Here is a 23,123-nt window from a genome sequence, read left to right as displayed (position 1 = left end):
AAAAAAATGCAGCAAAAATGCCCAGTGTGAACTTAGCCTAAGTCAATTCTTTCAGAGTTTTTGCAGAATATAAACAAAATGCCAGTAAAACTATGCACAACAATTTCGCAAAAACGCAAGAAGCAATTTTACTGCCAGCACAAAACTCTGCTGCAAAAATCCTAAAAGGTCAAAGCTGAAATCTCTGATCCATGTGCCGATGACTGTGGTGGCACTTTAAGGCGACGTTCACACAAGCGAATGAAAACTCATGAGAGTTCCATCTAGAAAACCTTTTTTTTTTCTCACTTGTCAACCGTGTGCAATCTAGTTTCTACGGATGCTTGTACTGCAACATCCAATTGTTTTTTGCACACCCATAAACTTGAATGGAAGAAACTGGTGCAGGCTGCAATTTTTTTTTCATATGCAGATTCGGTCAGTGAAAAAAATTGGTCATCTGCACTGCCCTGATGAGTAACATTGGTCCCAGTACTGTCCATGGACATAACTCAGAACGAAAGTACGGTGCATCGACTCCGGAATATCAAGTCACATGACAAATGATAAAAACTGTTTCTTGACTAAAATAACAAAACTATCTGTCTTGCTAACTGAAGCAGAATACATTCAAGAAATACTGAACATGGAGCTCTCATGTGCTCCTTTTAAAATTGACCGAATTTTGCCATACTAATAAAAGACGTGTTGTACAATCCCAGAAAGAGTAGTGTTATCTAGAATACATGTGACAGACTGGGACCCAGGGCATTTTTTTATAAAAGGGATTCACAACCTTTAGGGTGAAAAATTTCACTTTTTTGGGATATTTAGAATACCATTAGATATGCAAGACAATATTCTGCTCACCTCTGCTCTGTTGTCCTTATACCTATCCTGCTGCTGATCCTTCAACCCTCTCTTCTCTTTTCAGTCTTCCTCTTTCTCCAGGACTCTGTCGCTGCCATTCTTCACCAGACCCTGGGCAGTCATGTGGGGCATAATGTACATTAAAGGGAACCTGTCACCCCGTTTTTTGAAGATGAGCTAAAAATAGCGTTAAATAGGGGCAGAGCTGGGCGTTACATTAGTGTCTTTTTTGTGCCTTTATTACCCACCTATGCTGCCGAAATACCTTTGTAAAGTCACCGTTTTGTGCTGTCACTCACTCTGGTCTGGTCATATGGGCGTGGTGACAACGCTGTTTCTCCCCCAGAATCCTGCTCATCATTCCGTTGGTGGCGTAGTGGTGTGTGCATGTCCAAAAGGCGAATCCACTGCCCAGGTGATGAAAAAGAGCGCGATCTGCGCTATTCAGCCGTTTAACGGTGGGCACGGCCATCTTTCCTGTGGCCGCGCGTGCGCAGATGGAACGAGCGCTCTGCTGCCTGGGGCTTCAGGAAAATGGCCGCGGGATTCCACGCGTGTGCAGATGGAGATCGCGGCGGCCATTTTCCTGAAGCCCCGGGCAGCAGAGCGCTCCATCTGCGCACGCGTGGCCACAGAAAGATGGCCGCGCCCACCGGTAAACGGCTGAATAGCGCAGATCGCGCTCTTTTTCATCACCTGGGCAGTGGATTCGCCTTTTGGACATGCACACAAAAGACACTAATGTAACGCCCAGCTCTGCCCCTATTTAACGCTATTTTTAGCTCATCTTCAAAAAACGGGGTGACAGGTTCCCTTTAAGAAGGAGCGTTGCGCCCCGTGACTGAATGGGGCTTAGTGAAGAACTGCAGGATGTAGAAGACAGAAAAAACAAGAGTTAATAAGAGGATCGGAGGTGGTCAGAGAGGTACAGGGAGAACCAAGGTGAAGTGAGTACAAGATTTTTTTTTAACCCCTTGCTAGCAGATTCAGGCAAATTTACCAAATTCTAATTTCAGGAGATTTGTTCATTCTTCATCCCTACCTCTGATCTTTAGCTGCCAGTTTTGGTTCCAGGTCCGGCATTCACAATTGTGCTCAAGACTGGAGAGCATTTTCCTTGTCAGCTCATCATCAGTGCTGTATGTGAAAAACATCTGAAGATTGGGAAACCTTGGTAAATACAAGTTTATTAGTTAGTTTCCTGCATTTATATTAGGAACTGTCACGTCGGTAACTTGCTCGCTTTCTCAACGACGTTCTGCTCACTGCGCTCACTGCTCTGCTCCTCTCAGTTTCAGGCCTTCTTGCTGAATGGTCTCTTGCAACAATTCCAGCTCTGCTGCATCCTTCTCTTATTGCTGTGAATCTCCACCTGGCTATAGGGAGGCGCAGCCTGTCTCTACATGAATTTAACCCTGTGTGTCCTGCAGAGTTTAACTTCTGTGGCCTATCCTCGCCAGCAGGGGATTTATTAGGTTGCTCCACCCTCCACACCAAGCCGGAACTTGGGTTCCTAGTAGCAGTCCGTCCCTAGTGTTCTGTCTAAGTGCAAGTTTGTGTTCACTCTCCTGTAATCTACTAGGATGGTAAATTACGATGGAAAGACTGGTGACAGGCAAGGTGTTTATCAATATTTAAAAAAATAATTCATGGCCAACTGGACCCCTATTTGACTTAATTTGCACAAAGCAAACTAAAAAAAAATAGATTTTGGAGAATCATATTTTTCTTACAAAATTTGAGACCAAATTTAATTTACCTCAAACAAATTGACTCATCTCTAGTGACTGCCTGTTCACCTCTTCTCATCTGATTCGATCACTAAATGGCCATTAAGGAACACTCTTTTGCTATGAAATATATAAATAATGACTGGCAGGTGCATAATACAATATTCTAGGGGAGTAAGATCGAAAAAACTGTCCTCAGCAGGGATGGTGGGTGGAGGCTACCCATATCTTCAAGGTGGTGGTTAAGGTGGTCTTCAACTATACGCCTAGACTTTTCGAATTATTCTGAATGAATTTGTAATTTCATTACAGAAAGCAAAATGGAACCATCAACTCTGAACAAGTCGTCTTCATCCTCCTCCCACACAGATTTCATCCTGTTTGGATTTCCAGGGGTCACAAGATACAGGCCCCTCCTCATTGTGCCATTTTCCGCCATATACACAGTCATGATATCGGCTAATTCTGCAGTAATGACCATCATTGTGCTGGAGAAAAGCCTGCACTCTCCCATGTACATCCTCATCTCGTCTCTGCTTGCTGTCAATGTCATCTACACCACGGCCATCACACCCAAGATGATCTTGGCACTGGTGGGACTCGACCAGATCTCCCTTCCTGGATGCTTGATGCAAATATTCACAGTCTATACAAGTTTAGTCTTTGAGACAGTAATATTACTCTTAATGGCTGTGGACCGGTATCTGGCCATCAGCCAACCATTACAGTACTGGCAAATTATCACCACCCAGTTACAAATCCACTTTATGGTCAACGCCTTGTTACGTATGTGCTCGGTGGTCGTCCCTCTTCTTAGTCTGGTGGCCACACTCCAATACTGCAGGTCCAATGTCATCTACCACTTCCACTGTGAGGCCACCATGCTTTTCAACCTGGGGTGTGGAGACATCACCAAACGGAAGCTTGTAGCACTAGTGATAAGAACTGCCATCAGCTTATGTGACATCGGCTTCATCTTACTTTCCTACCTGAAGGTTCTTCACACAGTTATGAAGATTGCAGTGGGAACGGCTCGCCATAAGGCCCTGCACACCTGTAGCACTCACCTGTTGGTGGTGACCTTCATGTATACCTTAGGGTTACTGTCTGTCATCTTGAATCTTTCTGAGAGCTCGTCATATGATGTACAGAATGCGTCCAGCACTATTTTCTTCCTTCTCCCTACTTTACTGAATCCATTCATCTACGGACTGAGGGTGAAAGAGATTAAGGAAGCTTTCATGAAACACTGGAGGTGTAAGGAGTCGGGATCAGCTCCCAAGGGCTGTTCACAAACCAATGTAATGACTGGGTCCATCAATGCACATACATGTAACTAACATATATGAAGTATAGCATGAACCAGTAGCCCAACAGCACTCCCACTACTAGGCTAAGTTCTCTCAACCCTGGACTTCACAACCCAACAGGAGCAGCACCACATCACCAAAGGCCAATACCCGGCAGTGCACCATGTCAACAGATCACAAATAGAGCTAGTGTGAATCGATTGACAGAACCCAGTCCACCGACCTGGTCAGGAATCCCTGACACTGTGCCAGGCCAGCTCATCAAAAGAAGAGCCAAGGATGCCAGGAGATAGGAGGTTATCAGGGCTCCCGTCCCATGAGCAGAGACGGAGGAGGCCACTGGACCGAGTCCTGTGAACAGATTTGGACCAACTCCAAGCACAATATTTCCTCTTTTCAGGTACTTTCAGACAATGAGCTGAGCGTAATAGCCATATTTCCTTGTGTTGTCTCCTGTAGTAACACCAAGACTAAATTTATGGAATGCTGGTGTCACGGCGGCTATTGGATATCACGTGAATACCAAACATTGCTGATCTAACCAGACATGATTGGATTCTGAACCCAAGACAAATCCCACTAAAAAATAATGCAACCCACCAACAATGTGCATTACACCAATAACCTCACCAATAATTCTCAATAGACCATAAAAGGAAAAACACAACAAGGTACCCCCACAACATACAATAAACCAGTGACAAATGTGTCACTATAACCAGAAGATACCAAAACAATACATATGACATATAGGGGTTCACGCTTTCAGGTAGGCATTAGGCAGTGTTCACACAGGCAATGCGATTTTGTCTAAACAGGTGCAGTTTTATTGCTGTCATAAAACTCCAAAGGATTCAAAACCAGCCTCTTCTGGGCACAAAGGTCACAGCAAGTAAACAGTTCATTCAGCAGCACATATATGTCAGTGCACCTCTCCTGAACTGATGACAGTCCTTTCTCCCAGACCAGACTTCATACACAGAACATGGATGATCTCTCGAGTCTCAGTGTCCCCTTCAGCTCGACCTTCCAGCGCCAAACAGAAGTGTTCAACTACGTGCACCGTTCACACTGGACATACTGCAGCTTCCCCATGTTACTCTTCAGCTCCAACTCACAGACTGCTCAGCTTTCCTAGCTGACCCATGCGGTCTCTTCATAGTGAGACCCTGGCTTGTCTGTCTTCCAGCTCCAGCTCACATTTTGGTTTGTCACATTTTGGCCGTACACTCAACTCTGTTCAACATCCAGCAGATTGACACTGCTAGTGACCACAGGCTCTGGTTGTTAAGTAAAGCTAGGGGCATCTAATTAAGACATGCAGTGCTAGGACATAGCCCTGTCCTAGCCGACATTGCTACAGGCACCATATAGGAGCACAACATGGGGGGATATACCAATAGTATGTATTTAGTCATCAACAAAACTCCCACAAACAGGGTAATACCCCAATAAGTAACCAATACTAATTCTCCCTCCAACCAGTAGGGATATCCTATCCAGACATATTAGACCAGTGGCAATCTCCCAAAAACAGTAGGGGAAATTTCAACCATACATTTCAGACAGGTGTCATCCTGTCCTCCAAAAAAAGGGAAATAGTCTAACAATGCTCATTTGACCATACGAGAACTCAACAAGGGACATCCCAACAATTATGATTAGATCCACCAAAAGTCCCACCAACAAAACCCATCATATGAGCCACAAGTCCCATCAACGCATGAATCCCTTAACCAAACCCATTAGATGAGACTCAGATCCCATTATCAACAGTCAGATCCCTCAGTAACATAGTAACATAGTTAGCAAGGCCGGAAAAAGCCATGTGTTCATCCAGTTGAGCCTGTATTCTGTCAGAATAAATTCCCAGATCTACGTCCTTCTACAGAACCTAATAATTGTATGATACAATATTGTTCTGCTCCAGGAAGACATCCAGGCCTCTCTTGAATCCCTCAACTGAGTTCGCCATCACCACCTCCTCAGGCAGGAATTCCAGATTCTCACTGCCCTAACAGTACAGAATCCTCTTCTATGTTGGTGGAGAAACCTTCTCTCCTCCAGACGCAGAGAATGCCCCCTTGTGCCCGTCACCTTCCTTGGTATAAACAGATCCTCGGAGAGATATTTGTATTGTCCCCTTATAAACTTATATACTGTATGGCCTTATCCTCCTTGGGTATTATCCTCCTCTGACCATCGTGCATTTACCCAATCAGTGGGATATGTTCTCATTGCCCTTTTAAACCGTGAGTAATCCGATCCATAATGGAAGGAGCCAACAAGGAGCTTACCAAGATCATGAGCAACCGGAAAATATCTGCTGGGAAAAAGTAGTATGAAGAGCGCTTCACAGGGCAACAAGCAGCGTATCTAGGGGAATAAAGACATATTCTCCCATGTTCCCCTACTTAGCGGATTATGCTCAGCGCAGGACACGACATGCACATTGGCTTTATTTGAGCATACATTAGCGCTGCTGCTGGCAACTGTCTACCGGGATCCACTGGTCTAGAAACGTAAAGGAGGATGGTGATGGATGTGAATGGTTCGGTTGTGCCGTGCTGCTGGCAGATGATGGAGGATGATGGTTGTCCTCACTTTGAAAGCTGCATCAACGTGACCCTGAATGAGCTGACGTGCCGATCCCTGACCCGTCACACTGCGTCACTGACGATGCTTGACGCCTTTTTGGATTTAGTTATCTGCACTGTTTTTTCTGTTCTGTGTAATATCCTCCCCACCAGGGAAATTCAACCCTGAAATACAATGATGGAAACTTTCAAAGTGAGAACAATCATCTCCTGCATCTCCCATTTATCACCAAACTGCACTTCAAAATGATGTTTTTTTTCTAAGTAACAATTTTGGATTTCAATCAAATTTCCTGGTGAGATAAATAAGAGAAATGTAAATCCCATCAATATTTTGTGTCCGCCCGTCACCTTCATCACTTCTTCTCGAGCACTCGTACACTCGGCGGGAGGTTGTGCCAAACACCTTGGAGTCCTGACCCCAGATCTTCTCCACACAGGATGATGTGAGATCAGAGCTCCGGAGATGGATCATCCTCCCGCAGGACTCCTCGTTCTTCTTTATGCTGAAGATCATTCTTAAAGGGGTTGTCCAAAACAGTGAACCTAATACAAATAAAGGACTTTTGTAATGTACATCAATTAAAATTTCCCTACTGTTCTCTCTGTACTTTAACTTCCTTCATGTCTATTATTTTTCCATTTTCAATAATGGTCCCTTTGAGTATCCCAGCATTCACTGGGGTTTATTAAGTGCAACACCATCCGAGGGATGGAGCTTCAGTCACTCTCCACAGCTGCTCTCAAATGTCTATTTAAGGAACTGCATTAGTCCCTCCTCTACTGAGCATGTGCCATTTGTCCCTTTCCATGCCTGCTCAGTATGCTCTCTGCTCCTTGTTGTTTTCCCTTCAAAGTGCACTGCCAGTGTGCTGCACCTCCAGATATAAAGAGCAGTGAGGAGCCAGTGAAGGAAAACACTTCCAATGAGTCAGTGAGAACTGGCAGTGCCTTGAGATGAAGGCTGCAAGAGGCAGTGTTTGTAATGACACACAGCTCTACTGTACTCCTCCTCCCCTGACACTGACTGCCTGGTGAGAAAAGCTGCTGGAGGTGTTTGTAATGATACCCAGCTCTGCTGTACTCCTCCTCCCCCTCACTGACTGCCTGGAGATGAAATCTGCTGGAGGTGTTTGTAATGATACACAGCTCTGCTGTACTCCTCCTCCCATCACACTGACTGCCTGGAGATGAAAGCTGCCGCAGATGTTTGTAATGATACACAGCTCTGCTGTACTCCTCCTCCCCCTCACTGATTGCCTGGAGATGAAATCTGCTGGAGCTGTTTGTAATGATGCACAGCTCTACTGTGCTCCTCCTCCCCTCACACTGACTGCCTGGAGATGAAAGCTGCTGCAGATGTTTGTAATGATACACAGCTCTGCTATACTCCTCCTCCCATCACACTAACTGCCAGGATATGAAATCTGCTGGAGGTGTTTGTAATGATATACAGCTCTACTGTACTCCTCCTGTTGTGAACTCTGTTCTTGGGCTCCCTCTAGTGGTCACAAGTGGTACTGTGTAGTTTTAGAACAGTACCAGTAAAGTAAACACATCCAACTATTTAGAATCACTCATACGCAAGTTATATAGAAAGGAGAACCAAGAGTTTACTAAATATAGCCATTTATTGCATCAAAAGATTTAATACATAGTAAAAATGGATATTAAACATCAAATACAAATTATGTGAACTACCCAGGTGAGTATAACTGACCGAAAGTCCACAGCGGGTAACCAATTATACCTAAACAGGCTATTACATAAGATTGGTGAATAGTAGCAGCTTAATATGGTATTCCTCAAGGCAGACTATAACACTGCAGCTCAATGCTCATTACCTAAACCGCCCACCTTACTACTCTGTTTATATTAGATACACCAGCCTGTTTACATGTAAAGAATAATGGTAATAATTACCCATTCGTTGGTTTCCAACTCCTGTAAGGACCCCGATCACCCAGGGGTCTTATGTAATAGCCTGTTTAGGTATAATTGGTTACCCGCTGTGGACTTTCGGTCAGTTATACTCACCTGGGTAGTTCACATAATTTGTATTTGATGTTTAATATCCATTTTTACTATGTATTAAATCTTTTGATGCAATAAATGGCTATATTTAGTAAACTCTTGGTTCTCCTTTCTATATATATATGGTACTGTGTAGTGTTGTCTTTCTGCAGGTTGGCAGCATCAGCTGGTTCGTTATCCTTGGTTGGTTTCCTATTTAGTTCACCTGGAATCTCAGTTCCTTGCCTGCTCTCAATGTATTCAGTGCTCTTCAGATTCCTTGTGACTACCTTGCTCCCAGTCTCTCCAAGACAAGCTAAGTTTTTGTTTGATCATTTTTTGATTATCAGCATTTATTATGTTTTTAGTTCAGCTCGCTAAAATGTGATTTCCTCGCTTGCTGGTTGCTCTAGGGGACTGAGTTTCTCCCCCCCCACACCGTTAGTTGGTGCGGGGGTTCTTGTAATCTCAGTGTGGATATTTTGTAAGGGTTTTTTACTGACCGCACAGACCCCTTTACTATTTTCTGCTATCTAGTATTAGTGGGCCTCATTTGCTAAATCTGTTTTCACCCCTGTGTATGTGCCTTCCTCTTACCTCACCGTTATTATATGTTGGGGGCTTCTATTTCTTTGGGGATTATTTCTCTGGAGGCAAGAGAGGTCTTTCTTTCTCTCTAGGGGTAGTTAGTTCCTCAGGCTGGCTCGAGACGTCTAGGATTTTTAGGCACGTTCACCGGCTACTTCTAGTGTGTTTGGATAGGTTCAGATTTGCGGTCAGTCCAGTTTGCCACCTCCCTAGAGCTTGTCCTATGTATGTTACTTAGCTGGAGTAATTTGTGATCCTCAACCACTAAGGATCATAACAGTAGAGCAGGCCTCAAAAGTGTTTAATGCATCGCAGAAGTGGGATAAAAAGAAGACCTGAGTACATTTTTTTTTTTTTCCTCCCGCTTTTCCTTTGCTGCAGTCTGTTTAGCTTCTTTCATCCCCTTGAACTCTGGGTGGTTTTGAGCTCAGCTGCAGACATGAATTTTCAGACTCTGACTTCTAGTGTGGATCATCTGACTGCACGGGTGCAAAGTATTCAGGATTTTGTTATTCATAGCCCTATGTCAGAACCAAAGATACCCATTCCTGAATTGTTTTCTGGTGATAGATCTAGGTTTCTAAACTTTAAGAATAATTGTAAGTTATTTCTATCTCTGAGACCTCGTTCCTCTGGTGATTCCGCTCAGCAAGTTAAAATTGTTATCTCCTTGTTGCGTGGCGACCCTCAAGATTGGGCTTTCTCTCTGGCGCCAGGAGATCCTGCATTGCTTAATGTAGATGCATTTTTTCTGGCTCGTGGACTGCTTTATGAGGAGCCTAATCTTGAGAATCAGGCAGAAAAAGCGTTGCTGGCTATCTCTCAAGGTCAGGATGAAGCAGAGGTGTATTGTCAAAAATTTCGGAAATGGTCGGTGCTTACTCAATGGAATGAGTGTGCCCTGGCTGCAAATTTCAGAGAAGGTCTTTCTGAGGCCGTTAAGAATGTTATGGTGGGGTTTCCCACCCCTACAAGTCTGAGTGATTCTATGGCTTTAGCCATTCAGGTTGATCGGCGTTTGCGGGAGCGCAAATCTGCTCATCCTTTGGCGGTATTTTCTGAACAGAGACCTGAGTCTATGCAATGTGACCGAACTCTGACTAGAATTGAGCGACAAAGTCATAGACGTCAAAATGGGTTGTGCTTTTACTGTGGTGATTCTACTCATGTTATCTCAGCATGCTCTAAACGCTTAAAAAAAATCGCTAAACCTGTCACCATTGGTACTATGCAGCCTAAGTTTATTTTGTCTGTTACTTTGATTTGTTCTTTGTCATCCTACCCGGTTATGGCTTTTGTGGATTCGGGTGCTGCCCTGAATCTGATTGATTTGTCGTTTGCCAGGCGCTGTGGTTTTGTCCTGGAGCCTTTGGAATTTCCTATTCCTCTGAGGGGAATTGATGCTACGCCATTGGCTGAGAATAAGCCTCAGTATTGGACGCAAATGACCATGTGCATGACTCCCGTACATCAGGAGGTGATTCGCTTTCTTGTTCTGCATAATTTGCATGATGTTGTCGTTTTGGGTCTGCCATGGCTGCAGGCTCATAATCCAGTTTTAGATTGGAAAGCTATGTCTGTGTCAAGTTGGGGTTGTCAGGGAATTCATGGCAATGTTCCGTTGGTGTCTATTGCTTCTTCCACTCCTTCTGAGGTCCCTGAGTTTTTGTCTGACTACCAGGATGTATTTGATGAGCCCAGGTCCAGTGCCCTGCCCCCTCATAGGGATTGTGACTGTGCTATAAATTTAATTCCTGGTAGTAAATTCCCTAAGGGATGACTTTTTAATCTGTCTATACCAGAGCATGCCGCGATGCGGAGTTATATAAAGGAGTCTTTGGAGAAGGGACATATTCGCCCATCCTCTTCCCCTCTTGGTGCAGGATTTTTTTTTGTGGCCAAGAAGGACGGTTCGTTGAGAGCTTGTATAGATTATCGTCTTCTGAATAAAATCACAGTCAAATTTCAGTATCCTCTGCCATTATTGTCTGATTTGTTTGCTCGGATTAAGGGTGCCAGTTGGTTCACCAAGATAGATCTCCGTGGTGCGTATAACCTTGTGCGCATTAAGCAGGGAGATGAATGGAAAACAGCATTTAATACGCCTGAAGGCCATTTTGAGTACTTGGTGATGCCTTTTGGACTCTCTAATGCTCCTTCTGTGTTTCAGTCTTTCATGCATGACATCTTCCGAGAATATCTGGATAAATTTATGATTGTTTATCTGGATGACATTTTGGTCTTTTCTGATGATTGGGAGTCCCATGTGAAGCAGGTCAGGATGGTGTTTCAGGTCCTGCGTGCTAATGCTTTATTTGTGAAGGGCTCAAAATGCCTCTTCGGAGTACAGAAGGTCTCCTTTTTTGGTTTTATTTTTTCTCCTTCTACTGTGGAGATGGACCCAGTCAAGGTCCAGGCTATTCATGACTGGACTCAGCCCACGTCTGTTAAGAGTCTTCAGAAGTTCTTGGGTTTTGCTAATTTTTACCGTCGTTTCATCGCTAATTTTTCTAGCGTGGTTAAACCTTTGACGGATTTGACCAAGAAGGGTTCTGATGTGACTAATTGGTCTCCTGCGGCCGTGGAGGCCTTTCGGGAGCTGAAGCACCGGTTTTCTTCAGCTCCAGTCTTATGTCAGCCAGATGTCTCTCTCCCCTTCCAGGTCGAGGTTGATGCTTCTGAGATTGGAGCAGGGGCTGTTTTGTCGCAGAGAAGCTCTGATGGCTCTGTGATGAAACCATGTGCTTTCTTTTCAAGAAAGTTTTCGCCTGCCGAGCGGAATTATGATGTTGGTAATCGGGAGTTGTTGGCTATGAAGTGGGCATTTGAGGAGTGGCGACATTGGCTCGAAGGAGCTAAACATCGTGTGGTGGTCTTGACTGATCACAAAAATCTGATTTACCTTGAATCTGCCAAGCGCCTGAATCCTAGACAGGGTCGTTGGTCGTTGTTTTTCTCCCGTTTCAACTTCGTGGTCTCATATCTGCCTGGTTCGAAGAACGTGAAAGCTGATGCACTTTCTAGGAGTTTTGTGCCTGACTCTCCGGGAGTTTCTGAGCCGGCTGGTATTCTCAGAGAGGGAGTGATTTTGTCTGCCATTTCCCCAGATTTGCGACGAGTGCTGCAGAAATTTCAGGCGGATAGACCTGACCGTTGTCCACCAGAGAGACTGTTTATCCCGGATAGATGGACCAGCAGAGTTATTTCCGAGGTTCATTCTTCGGTGTTGGCGGGTCATCCTGGGATTTTTGGTACCAGAGATTTGGTGGCTAGGTCCTTCTGGTGGCCTTCCTTGTCGCGGGATGTTCGTTCCTTTGTGCAGTCTTGTGGGATTTGTGCTCGGGCTAAGCCTTGCTGTTCTCGTGCCAGCGGTTTGCTTTTGCCTTTGCCTATTCCGAAAAGGCCTTGGATGCACATTTCCATGGATTTTATTTCGGATCTTCCGGTATCTCAGAAAATGTCTGTCATCTGGGTGGTGTGTGATCGTTTTTCCAAGATGGTCCATTTGGTGCCCTTGCCTAAGTTGCCTTCTTCCTCCGATTTGGTTCCTCTATTTTTTCAGAATGTGGTTCGCTTGCACGGCATTCCTGAAAATATTGTGTCTGATAGAGGATCCCAGTTTGTGTCCAGGTTTTGGCGGACTTTTTGTGCTAAGATGGGCATTGATTTGTCTTTTTCGTCGGCCTTCCATCCTCAGACTAATGGCCAAACCGAGCGAACTAATCAGACGTTGGAAACTTATTTGAGATGTTTTGTTTCTGCTGATCAGGATGATTGGGTGACTTTTTTGCCATTGGCCGAGTTTGCCCTTAATAATCGGGCTAGTTCTGCTACTTTGGTTTCGCCTTTTTTTTGCAATTCTGGTTTCCATCCTTGTTTTTCCTCGGGTCAGGTTGAGCCTTCTGACTGTCCTGGGGTGGATTCTGTGGTGGATAGGTTGCAGCAGATTTGGAACCATGTGGTGGACAATTTGAGGTTGTCACAAGAGAAGGCTCAGCGCTTTGCCAACCGCCGCCGCGGTGTGGGTCCCCGACTTCGTGTTGGGGATTTGGTGTGGCTGTCTTCTCGGTATGTTCCTATGAAGGTCTCCTCTCCTAAATTCAAGCCTCGCTTCATCGGTCCTTATAAGATCTTGGAAATCCTTAACCCGGTGTCTTTTCGTTTGGATCTCCCAGCATCGTTTGTCATTCATAATGTGTTCCATAGGTCTTTGTTGCGGAGGTATGTGGTACCTGTGGTTCCTTCTGTTGAGCCTCCTGCTCCGGTGCTGGTCGAGGGCGAATTGGAGTACGTGGTGGAGAAGATTTTGGATTCTCGTATCTCTAAACGGAGGCTTCAGTATTTGGTGAAGTGGAAGGGCTATGGTCAGGAGGATAATTCCTGGGTTGTCGCCTCTGATGTTCATGCGGCCGATTTGGTTCGTGCCTTCCACGCGGCTCGTCCTGATCGCCCTGGGGGTCTTGATGAGGGTTCGGTGACCCCTCCTCAAGGGGGGGGTACTGTTGTGAACTCTGTTTTTGGGCTCCCTCTAGTGGTCACAAGCGGTACTGTGTAGTGTTGTCTTTCTGCAGGTTGGCAGCATCAGCTGGTTCGTTATCCTTGGTTGGTTTCCTATTTAGTTCACCTGGAATCTCAGTTCCTTGCCTGCTCTCAATGTATTCAGTGCTCTTCAGATTCCTTGTGACTACCTTGCTCCCAGTCTCTCCAAGACAAGCTAAGTTCTTGTTTGATCATTTTTTGATTATCAGCATTTATTATGTTTTTAGTCCAGCTCGCTAAAATGTGATTTCCTCGCCTGCTGGTTGCTCTAGGGGACTGAGTTTCTCCCCCCCACACCGTTAGTTGGTGCGGGGGTTCTTGTAATCTCAGTGTGGATATTTTGTAAGGGTTTTTTACTGACCGCACAGACCCCTTTACTATTTTCTGCTATCTAGTATTAGTGGGCCTCATTTGCTAAATCTGTTTTCACCCCTGTGTATGTGCCTTCCTCTTACCTCACCGTTATTATATGTTGGGGGCTTCTATGTCTTTGGGGATTATTTCTCTGGAGGCAAGAGAGGTCTTTCTTTCTCTCTAGGGGTAGTTAGTTCCTCAGGCTGGCTCGAGACGTCTAGGATTTTTAGGCACGTTCACCGGCTACTTCTAGTGTGTTTGGATAGGTTCAGATTTGCGGTCAGTCCAGTTTGCCACCTCCCTAGAGCTTGTCCTATGTATGTTACTTAGCTGGAGTAATTTGTGATCCTCAACCACTAAGGATCATAACATCCTCCTCCCCCCTCACTGACTGCCTGGTGAGAAAAGCTGCTGGAGATGTTTGTAATGATACACAGCTCTGCTGTACTCCTCCCATCACACTAACTGCCAGGAGATGAAATCTGCTGGAGATGTTTGTAATGATACACAGCTCTGCTATACTCCTCCTCCCCCTCACTGACTGCCTGGTGGGGAAAGCTCCTGGAGGCATTTGTAATGATATACAGCTCTACTGTGCTCCTCCTCCCCTCACACCTGGTGAGGAAAGCTGCTGGAGGTGTTTGTAATGATACACATCCCTGTGACTGGCTAAAGGGGTCATGCAACCTGTAAACATAGAAAGAGCAGTAACAGAGAGATATCACAGGACAAGGTGAAAATAAGTAGCTCTAGTTTTATTATTTTTTCCCTACCAAAAGTCAATAAGCACAACAAAAACTGAAAAAAGAAGACCCCTTTAAGAGGGGCATACACAATTCTTGAACAGGAGCCCTTTGCACTCAGAGTCCACCCTGTCCTGAAACACACATTGAATTGAAAAGTTTTGCAGAATTTTCTTCATGTTTTTGACGAGAGGGGTCGGAGGCAAGATGGGAGTCTTTTCTTACAAGCAAAAACAAGCCCGGCTATGTGTGGTCAAAACCTCCATCACGTCGACCACAAGCAGGAAATGTGTTCTCTCTGATGAGACTAAGTTGGAACTTAGTGGTCATAATTCCAGAAAGCATAAAGCTGATAACGATCATCACCAAAAGATCACCATTCTCACAGTGAGACATGGTGGGGGCAAGCATTGTGCTTTGGAGTTGGTTTTTGGCAGCTGGAACTGGGGCCTGTAATAATTATAATAGAGGATTAGGAGTCTTTATGCATAGAGCAAGACACTACAGAACACAGTTTGTAGGTGAAATCGTCTATATTGTAAACACACTGTGCTTCAAACAAGTGCAGAGAAAACTCAAGTCCATAGCAGAGTAACTACTGAATAAAACTTAACAAGTCTGTTGAAAACCTCAGAGAGAAATGCCATCAGCGGAACAGTCTGCGAAGCGCAGTTTACACTTGAGGATGCTGGAAACAAGTAAGTCCGTGTCTAGTCCATGCACAGATAAGCACGTCCAAACAAGATATTAGATTATCCAGCGAGGCCTGGGTACAAAGTCTCAGATTAGGCAGAGCAGTCCCGAGCTTTGCAGCTAATTAATCGAAGGCAGAGCCAGAGCAGCAACCAGCTTACGTGTTTAGCAAATGCAGGTGAAAGTCAGAGGCACCGAGGAAGAAGCACAAGTAGTCAGGAGCAGAAGGAACACTGGCACAGATGAATACAGCAGAAGTCAGAGAGCGAGGAGCAGGATATTCTCACAGGTTTGCAGGAGCAGCTAGAAAGCCAGGAAACCACCAGGAACAGGACACAGCAAAGACTAGAGAATGGGGTGGAGTTATAAGGCAGGAAGACAAGGGGCAAATGAAACAACAGACGCTATCTTGAAAAAGGGCAGGAATACCCAAAAGGTAGTCAAAAATATTCAGAGTCCTGACAGGGCCTTTGTCAAGTGGGAGGGAATTATCACTCCAAATATCAGTCAATTTTACATCTAAATCTTCCAGCCTCTGCTAAAAAGCTGAAGATGAAGATGTGGAATTTCCCCCTTTAGCGCGACAACAACCCTAAGTGTCCTCCAAATCACCAAAATAATGGCTTCACCAGAAGAAGAAGGAAGTTCTGGAATGGGCAAGCCCAAAGCTGAACCCAAGGGATAATTTTTTTTTTATGAAAGTGTCAAGAAGGGGACATCGGAGGGGTCTCGCAGAACTCCACCGCTGCCACCAATTAAGATGGCAGCCTAGGAGGTCGTGCAGATCCACCCACTGTTATCTAAGGAGCGAACAGCTCTCTGCTTCCCTCTATCGTCCGAATAATTACGTGACTGACCAAAGATCAACGGAGGAGGCCGCAGGCTGTTTGCCCTAATAGGCCGGTTATCATAAAGTAACAGTGAGCGTACGGTATATACACCTCCAATTCCAACACATGGAATATACTGTATGTATATAGCCCGATATAGTCACTGCAAACTCTATGATAACCCTAGACTTACCACCGCCAGTCGTGTTTTAGAGGCTGACTGGAGGCCTGGTTCTGGTAGCGTTTGGCTTCAGGGTGCGGTTTACAGAACAAAAGGAACAGAACTATTACACTTTATATTTAATTCAAAAGGATAGGCAGTGATTATAAAAAATATATACAAAAGATTTTATAAAGGTGACAAAACAATACAGTATATACAGTTGCATAAAATAAAATGGATAAAACAAAATAAACTTACTATGCTGATCACAGATATCATTTGGCCTAGTGAAGGAGAGGACTTTGATAGAAAAATGTCCAGCAAATGAAAATCATGTATACACTGAAATGTATCTCTCTGCATGAACACAGATCATAATGTGTCTTGATCTCTTATCAGCATCTGAGTTACACCCATACACCCCCATGATGACCTCACGTGGGGCGGGTTGTGGGATGTCCTCAGCCCTTCATGATTTTATGAAAGTCTTAACTTATGTGAATAACTTTACTCCTGATGATCGCAAAAGTTCGAGATCACCACCATATTTTTTATCGGGATTTTTACATTTTCTCAAAGGCCAAACATGACATGGCTGATGTCAGCAGTCTGTCCACTATTGAGTTAGGCTTATCGGCAAGTAAAACAATTATGAAAAAATATGCTTACCCTCCCCCTATTAGTCCAGAATTTGAAAATGTACAGTATGTCCCATCACTATTGGACCTATACAAACTAATATTTCTAATATTCATTTAGAGACGTACTGTACGTCTGAGGTCAATGTATTGCATTTCCCTTGCAAGAAACAACATTGCGACTTGAATTCAAGACAAAGCCCCTTCCATTTTGCTATCTATGTTTAAACCCAAGTACCTTTGTTTCAAACCTCTAAAAAGACATTTTCCCATCTTAAATATTTGTCCAATCTATAACTCTTTGTCCACGCACAATAGCCATCCCCTTTTTCACTTTTCCCTGTTGTCCTACAAGGAACTGCCTGCATTCTAATTAGGATTGTTCACTATCCAGCTACACCAAATTTCCTGCTGCCCATATGTCAAATGTAAAGGGATATTTAAAAGAGAATCAGAGTGCCATTTCTTGTACCAACTGCAAATCTGTGTAAGGGTATGTTTCCACGTTCAGGAAACGCTGCGTGTTTGACGCTGCGTGGGGCCGCAGCGTCAAACAAGCAGCGTCCAGATGTTCCAGCATAGTGGAGGGGATTTTATGAAATCCCGTCTCCACTATGTGTGGTAACATGCATCCGGCGGCCCTGCGACTCCGGACATGCAGCGCGTCTTAAGATCGCAGCATGTCCATTTACCTTGCGGCGACGATGCGCTGCTGCAAGCTATAACACAGGGCCCTATGTGTGGGGTGCGATGATCCCGGATGTGTGCAATGAACACATCCGGCATCATCGCGTCACAGTAAGGGGCGGAGCTTAGCGCCGAGCGGGTTTGCCGCTCCGACCAAACCGCCGGCCATCCTGAAGGTGGACACGTACCCTAAGAGGAGGAGGAGGGAGGGGGTGAATGCCCCTTCACTACTGGATTCAAAGAACTGAATATTTTCTATGACAGGAAGGAAAATATTTTGTTTCTACTGACTTTGTGGAGTCACAGCAGATGGAGACTTTGTGATCAGATTGTTAAGAGGCATTCTAATAAAGAGGGATTGTATGTGTTCGAAAAAGGTAGGTTGTATATAATGCACCAATAAACCCACAGTAATAAAATACATTGGCAGTACAAGACAGGTATTGTCAAAAATTACCTTTATTTACATAAGGCTGTGTTGGAGACAACATGGACAATGCACGTATCATAGAAATCACTGAGATATATTGAATTTACGAGTGCTGAATATTTCCATAACTCTGTTGATGAGATAAACAAGATTCAAGACTGCGTAAAACTATTAGGCGGTCACCCTGTGTTCTTCTGTGTGATGTCCTTTGTTTCAGTGATAAGGCAGAGGTTCATCTACATACTAAATGAATATTGGCCCTCCAACCTAATGGAGGATACAGGTGTACACAGTGGAAATCTTGAATGAATGGCCTCTCCTGTTTGTGACCTATCATTATCTACATATGTACACAACTCCTGTGGGTTTCCATTATAAGCCAGTGGTCCTGAGATAGGCATCCTGTCTTCGGCCTATGGATATGTATATTGCTACACAATGCCTGTGGTGTTTGGGTGATAAACCATTGTTCTTTAAATGGACATGTTGGAGCCAGCCCAAATGGAGTTGAACCTGTCCTACACAAGAACTTTCTTCCCAAGTACGAGGACGCCATCTGCAGGAAGGTGATGATTACTGCAGCCAATGACAGTGTTCACATTGCCAGAAGATGATTGGACATTTGCCACAGAAGATACCGGAAGCAAGGGTGGAGTCATGGCTTGTATGTGGGTGTGGGTGTGTATTGGTTTAATATATATGTAAGGATCAGTTATGCACCCTCTCTCCTTCCCACATCCCAGTTTCCTCTGCCCTCTCCTACTACCCCTTCCCTTTAATTTACCCTTGTCCCTTAGTTAGACTACCCTTATGTATGTCATTGTAAATACCTTGTATGTAATAAACCCCCTTTTAAAGATCCAGTAGTTCTTGTTAATTAGTATTAACTGGCACCCCAAAGCTCAGCAGATTCTACAGGCTGTGTTCACTCGTTGCGTTTTTGCTGTTTTGTGTAATGGAAATTATAAGCTGTGTTTTACAGTACCAGCAACAACTCTGAGGTTCCAGAAATCTCCTGCTCACACATTGGGGTTTCCTGGCTGAATTGGAAAACTGCTGCGTTGTTAACACTTCGGCATGTCAATTTTTTCAGTGTTTTTCACCCATAGAAAGCAATGAGTAAGTGCAAAAATGCAGCAAAAAATGCAGGTATCAGGTTTTGCTGCATTTTTGGTGCAAAAACCTAAGGAAGTTGCATCATATTTGTTTGGGGGGGACTTAGCAATCAGCATGCACTACATAATAAAAACACAGCAAATACGCAGCAAAAAATACAGCAAAACCTGCTTTTTGTGAGCAGCTTCTTTACTGCAAACAGAGCAGGTTTTTCCTGCAGAAAAAAACAACATGTGAGCACAGCCTAAAAACGCAACGTGTGGACACAGCCTAAAAACACAACGTGTGAAAACACATCCTAGAAATACAACGTGAACACAGCCTAAAAACACAATGTGTGAAAACACATCCTAAAAATGCAACATGTGGACACAGCCTAAAAACACGTGTGAGCACAGCCTAAAAACGCAACGTGTGAACACAGCCTAAAAACACAATGTGTGAAAACACATCCTAAAAATGCAACGTGTGAACACAGCCTAAAAGCGCAACATGTGGACACAGCCTAAAAACACGTGTGAGCACAGCCTAAAAATGCAACGTGTGAACACAGCCTAAAAACAGAACGTGTGAACACAGCCTAAAAACACAACGTGTGAACAAAGCCTTAAAACGCAACATGTGGACATAGCCTAAAAACGCAACCGAGCAAAGATTTAAAAAATAAATGGGGGGGATCAAGATGCCCAATTGTGCAAAGTGGAGATGTTTTGATGGCCCCGTAGATGTGAATGGGCGAGTGTCAGCAGTGAAGAGAGCAGATCTAACGCCCTCCGTGTTACACTGATCAGTGATCGCTGTCACATGTATCAGGGCTGATCTCATGAATCACATGGAGGAAACACGTCCGTAATCATCTGCTGCTGTAATAAAGTCTGCTCCACCTGCAGGCTGCGCCGTGCGCTCCTGTCTGCTGAGGTCATACCCGATCATAGTGATCGATTTCATGAGGTCGGAGGGGCTCCCACTGCGGAGTCTAATGAGATCCCGCGGGAGCTGTGGAGGGTATATAATGGGATCTATACAGCGACCTGAGCGAGAGGAAAACTCCGGACGGGAGAGGTGAGAAAATACATTGTATCATGTGTGACACATTCTACAGAAGAGCAAATAGACGTAACTACCAGGAGAGGCCCAGGTTATACCAGCTGTAGATGTATCATTATATACAGCAGATGCCCAGGTTATACCAGCTGTACATGTATCATTATATACAGGAGATACCCAGGTTATACCAGCTGTCCATATATAATTACTGTATATACAGGAGATGCCCACGTTATACCGGCTGTATATGTAAAATTATATACAGGAGAAGCCCAGGTTATACCGGCTATACATATATAATTATATGCAGGAGATGCCCCGGTTATACCAGCTGTACGTATATCATCATATACAGGAGATACCCAGATTATACCAGCTGTACATATATAATTATATACAGGAGATGCCCAGGTTATACCAGCTGTACATATATAATTATATACAGGAGATGCCCAAGTTATACCAGCTGTACATATATAATTATATACAGGAGATGCCCAGGTTAATACCAGCTGTACATATATAATTATATACAGGAGATGCCCAGGTTATACCGGCTGTACATATATAATTATATACAGGAGATACCCAGGTTATACCGGCTGTACATATATAATTATATACAGGAGATGCCCAGGTTAATACCAGCTGTACATATATAATTATATACAGGAGATGCCCAAGTTATACCAGCTGTACATATATAATTATATACAGGAGATGCCCAGGTTATACCAGCTGTACATATATAATTATATACAGGAGATGCCCAGGTTATACCGGCTGTACATATATAATTATATACAGGAGATGCCCAGGTTACACCGGCTGTATATGTAAAATTATATACAGGAGCTGCCCAGGTTATACCAGCTGTACATATATAATTATATACAGGAGATGCCCGGGTTATACCGGCTGTACATATATAATTATATGCAGGAGATGCCCAGGTTATACCAGCTGTACATATATAATTACTGTATATACAGGAGATGCCCAGGTTATACCGGCTGTATATGTAAAATTATATACATGAGCTGCCCAGGTTATACCAGCTGTACATATATAATTATATACAAGAGATGCCCTGGTTATACCGGCTGTACATATATAATTATATACAGGAGATGCCCAGGTTATACCGGCTGTACATATATAATTATATACAGGAGACGCCCAGGTTACACCGGCTGTATATGTAAAATTATATACAGGAGCTGCCCAGGTTATACCAGCTGTACATATATAATTATATACAGGAGATGCCCAGGTTATACCGGCTGTACAGATATAATTATATGCAGGAGATGCCCAGGGTATACCGGCTGTACATATATAATTATATACAGGAGATGCCCGGGTTATACCGGCTGTACATATATAATTATATGCAGGAGATGCCCAGGTTATACCAGCTGTACATATATAATTACTGTATATACAGGAGATGCCCAGGTTATACCGGCTGTATATGTAAAATTATATACATGAGCTGCCCAGGTTATACCAGCTGTACATATATAATTATATACAAGAGATGCCCCGGTTATACCGGCTGTACATATATAATTATATACAGGAGATGCCCAGGTTATACCGGCTGTACATATATAATTATATACAGGAGACGCCCAGGTTATACCGGCTGTACGTATATAATTATATACAGGAGACACCCAGGTTATACCAGCTGTACATATATAATTATATACAGGAGATGCCCAGGTTATACCAGCTGTACATATATAATTATATACAGGAGATGTCCAGGTTATACCGGCTGTACATATATAATGATATACAGGAGATACCCAGGTTATACCGGCTGTACATATATAATTATATACATGAGTTGCCCAGGTTATACCAGATGTACATATATAATTATATACAAGAGATGCCCAGGTTATACCGGCTGTACATATATAATTATATACAGGAGATGCCCGGGTTATACCAGCTGTACATATATAATTATATACAGGAGATGCCCAGGTTATACCAGCTGTACATTTATTATTATTTTCAGGAGATGCTCAGGTTATACCACCTGTACATTTATAATTATTTTCAGGAGATGCCCAGGTTATACCAGCTGTACATTTATAATTATTTTCAGGAGATGCCCAGGTTATACCAGCTGTACATATATAATTATATACAGGAGATGCCCAGGTTATACCAACTGTACATTTATAATTTTATACAGAAGATGCCCAGGTTATACCAGCTGTACATTTATAATTATTTTCAGGAGATGCCCAGGTTATACCGGCTGTACATATATAATTATATACAGGAGATGCCCAGGTTATACCAGCTGTACATATATAATTATATACAGGAGATGCCCGGGTTATACCAGCTGTACATATATAATTATATACAGGAGATGCCCAGGTTATACCGGCTGTACATATATAATTATATACAGGAGATACCCAGGTTATACCGGCTGTACATATATAATTATATACAGGAGATGCCCAGGTTAATACCAGCTGTACATATATAATTATATACAGGAGATGCCCAAGTTATACCAGCTGTACATATATAATTATATACAGGAGATGCCCAGGTTATACCAGCTGTACATATATAATTATATACAGGAGATGCCCAGGTTATACCGGCTGTACATATATAATTATATACAGGAGATGCCCAGGTTACACCGGCTGTATATGTAAAATTATATACAGGAGCTGCCCAGGTTATACCAGCTGTACATATATAATTATATACAGGAGATGCCCAGGTTATACCGGCTGTACAGATATAATTATATGC

The 23,123-nt window shown here is 43.7% G+C and overlaps 1 protein-coding gene across 1 annotated transcript; it reads left to right on the top strand.

Annotated features, from left to right (window-relative positions):
• The first annotated feature begins 2,899 nt into the window (after positions 1-2,899).
• Positions 2,900-3,919, top strand: LOC143817848 (olfactory receptor 56B34-like). The gene has a single exon (XM_077299312.1). The coding sequence runs from the start codon at positions 2,900-2,902 to the stop codon at positions 3,917-3,919; it is 1,020 nt and encodes a 339-aa protein (XP_077155427.1).
• Positions 3,920-23,123: the final 19,204 nt, after the last annotated feature.

Source organism: Ranitomeya variabilis, chromosome 3, assembly GCF_051348905.1.
Source record: "Ranitomeya variabilis isolate aRanVar5 chromosome 3, aRanVar5.hap1, whole genome shotgun sequence".
In the NCBI taxonomy this organism is placed as follows: Eukaryota; Metazoa; Chordata; class Amphibia; order Anura; family Dendrobatidae; genus Ranitomeya; species Ranitomeya variabilis.
Note: the sequence above shows the minus strand (reverse complement) of the source record. Positions and strands in the feature narration are given on the sequence as shown.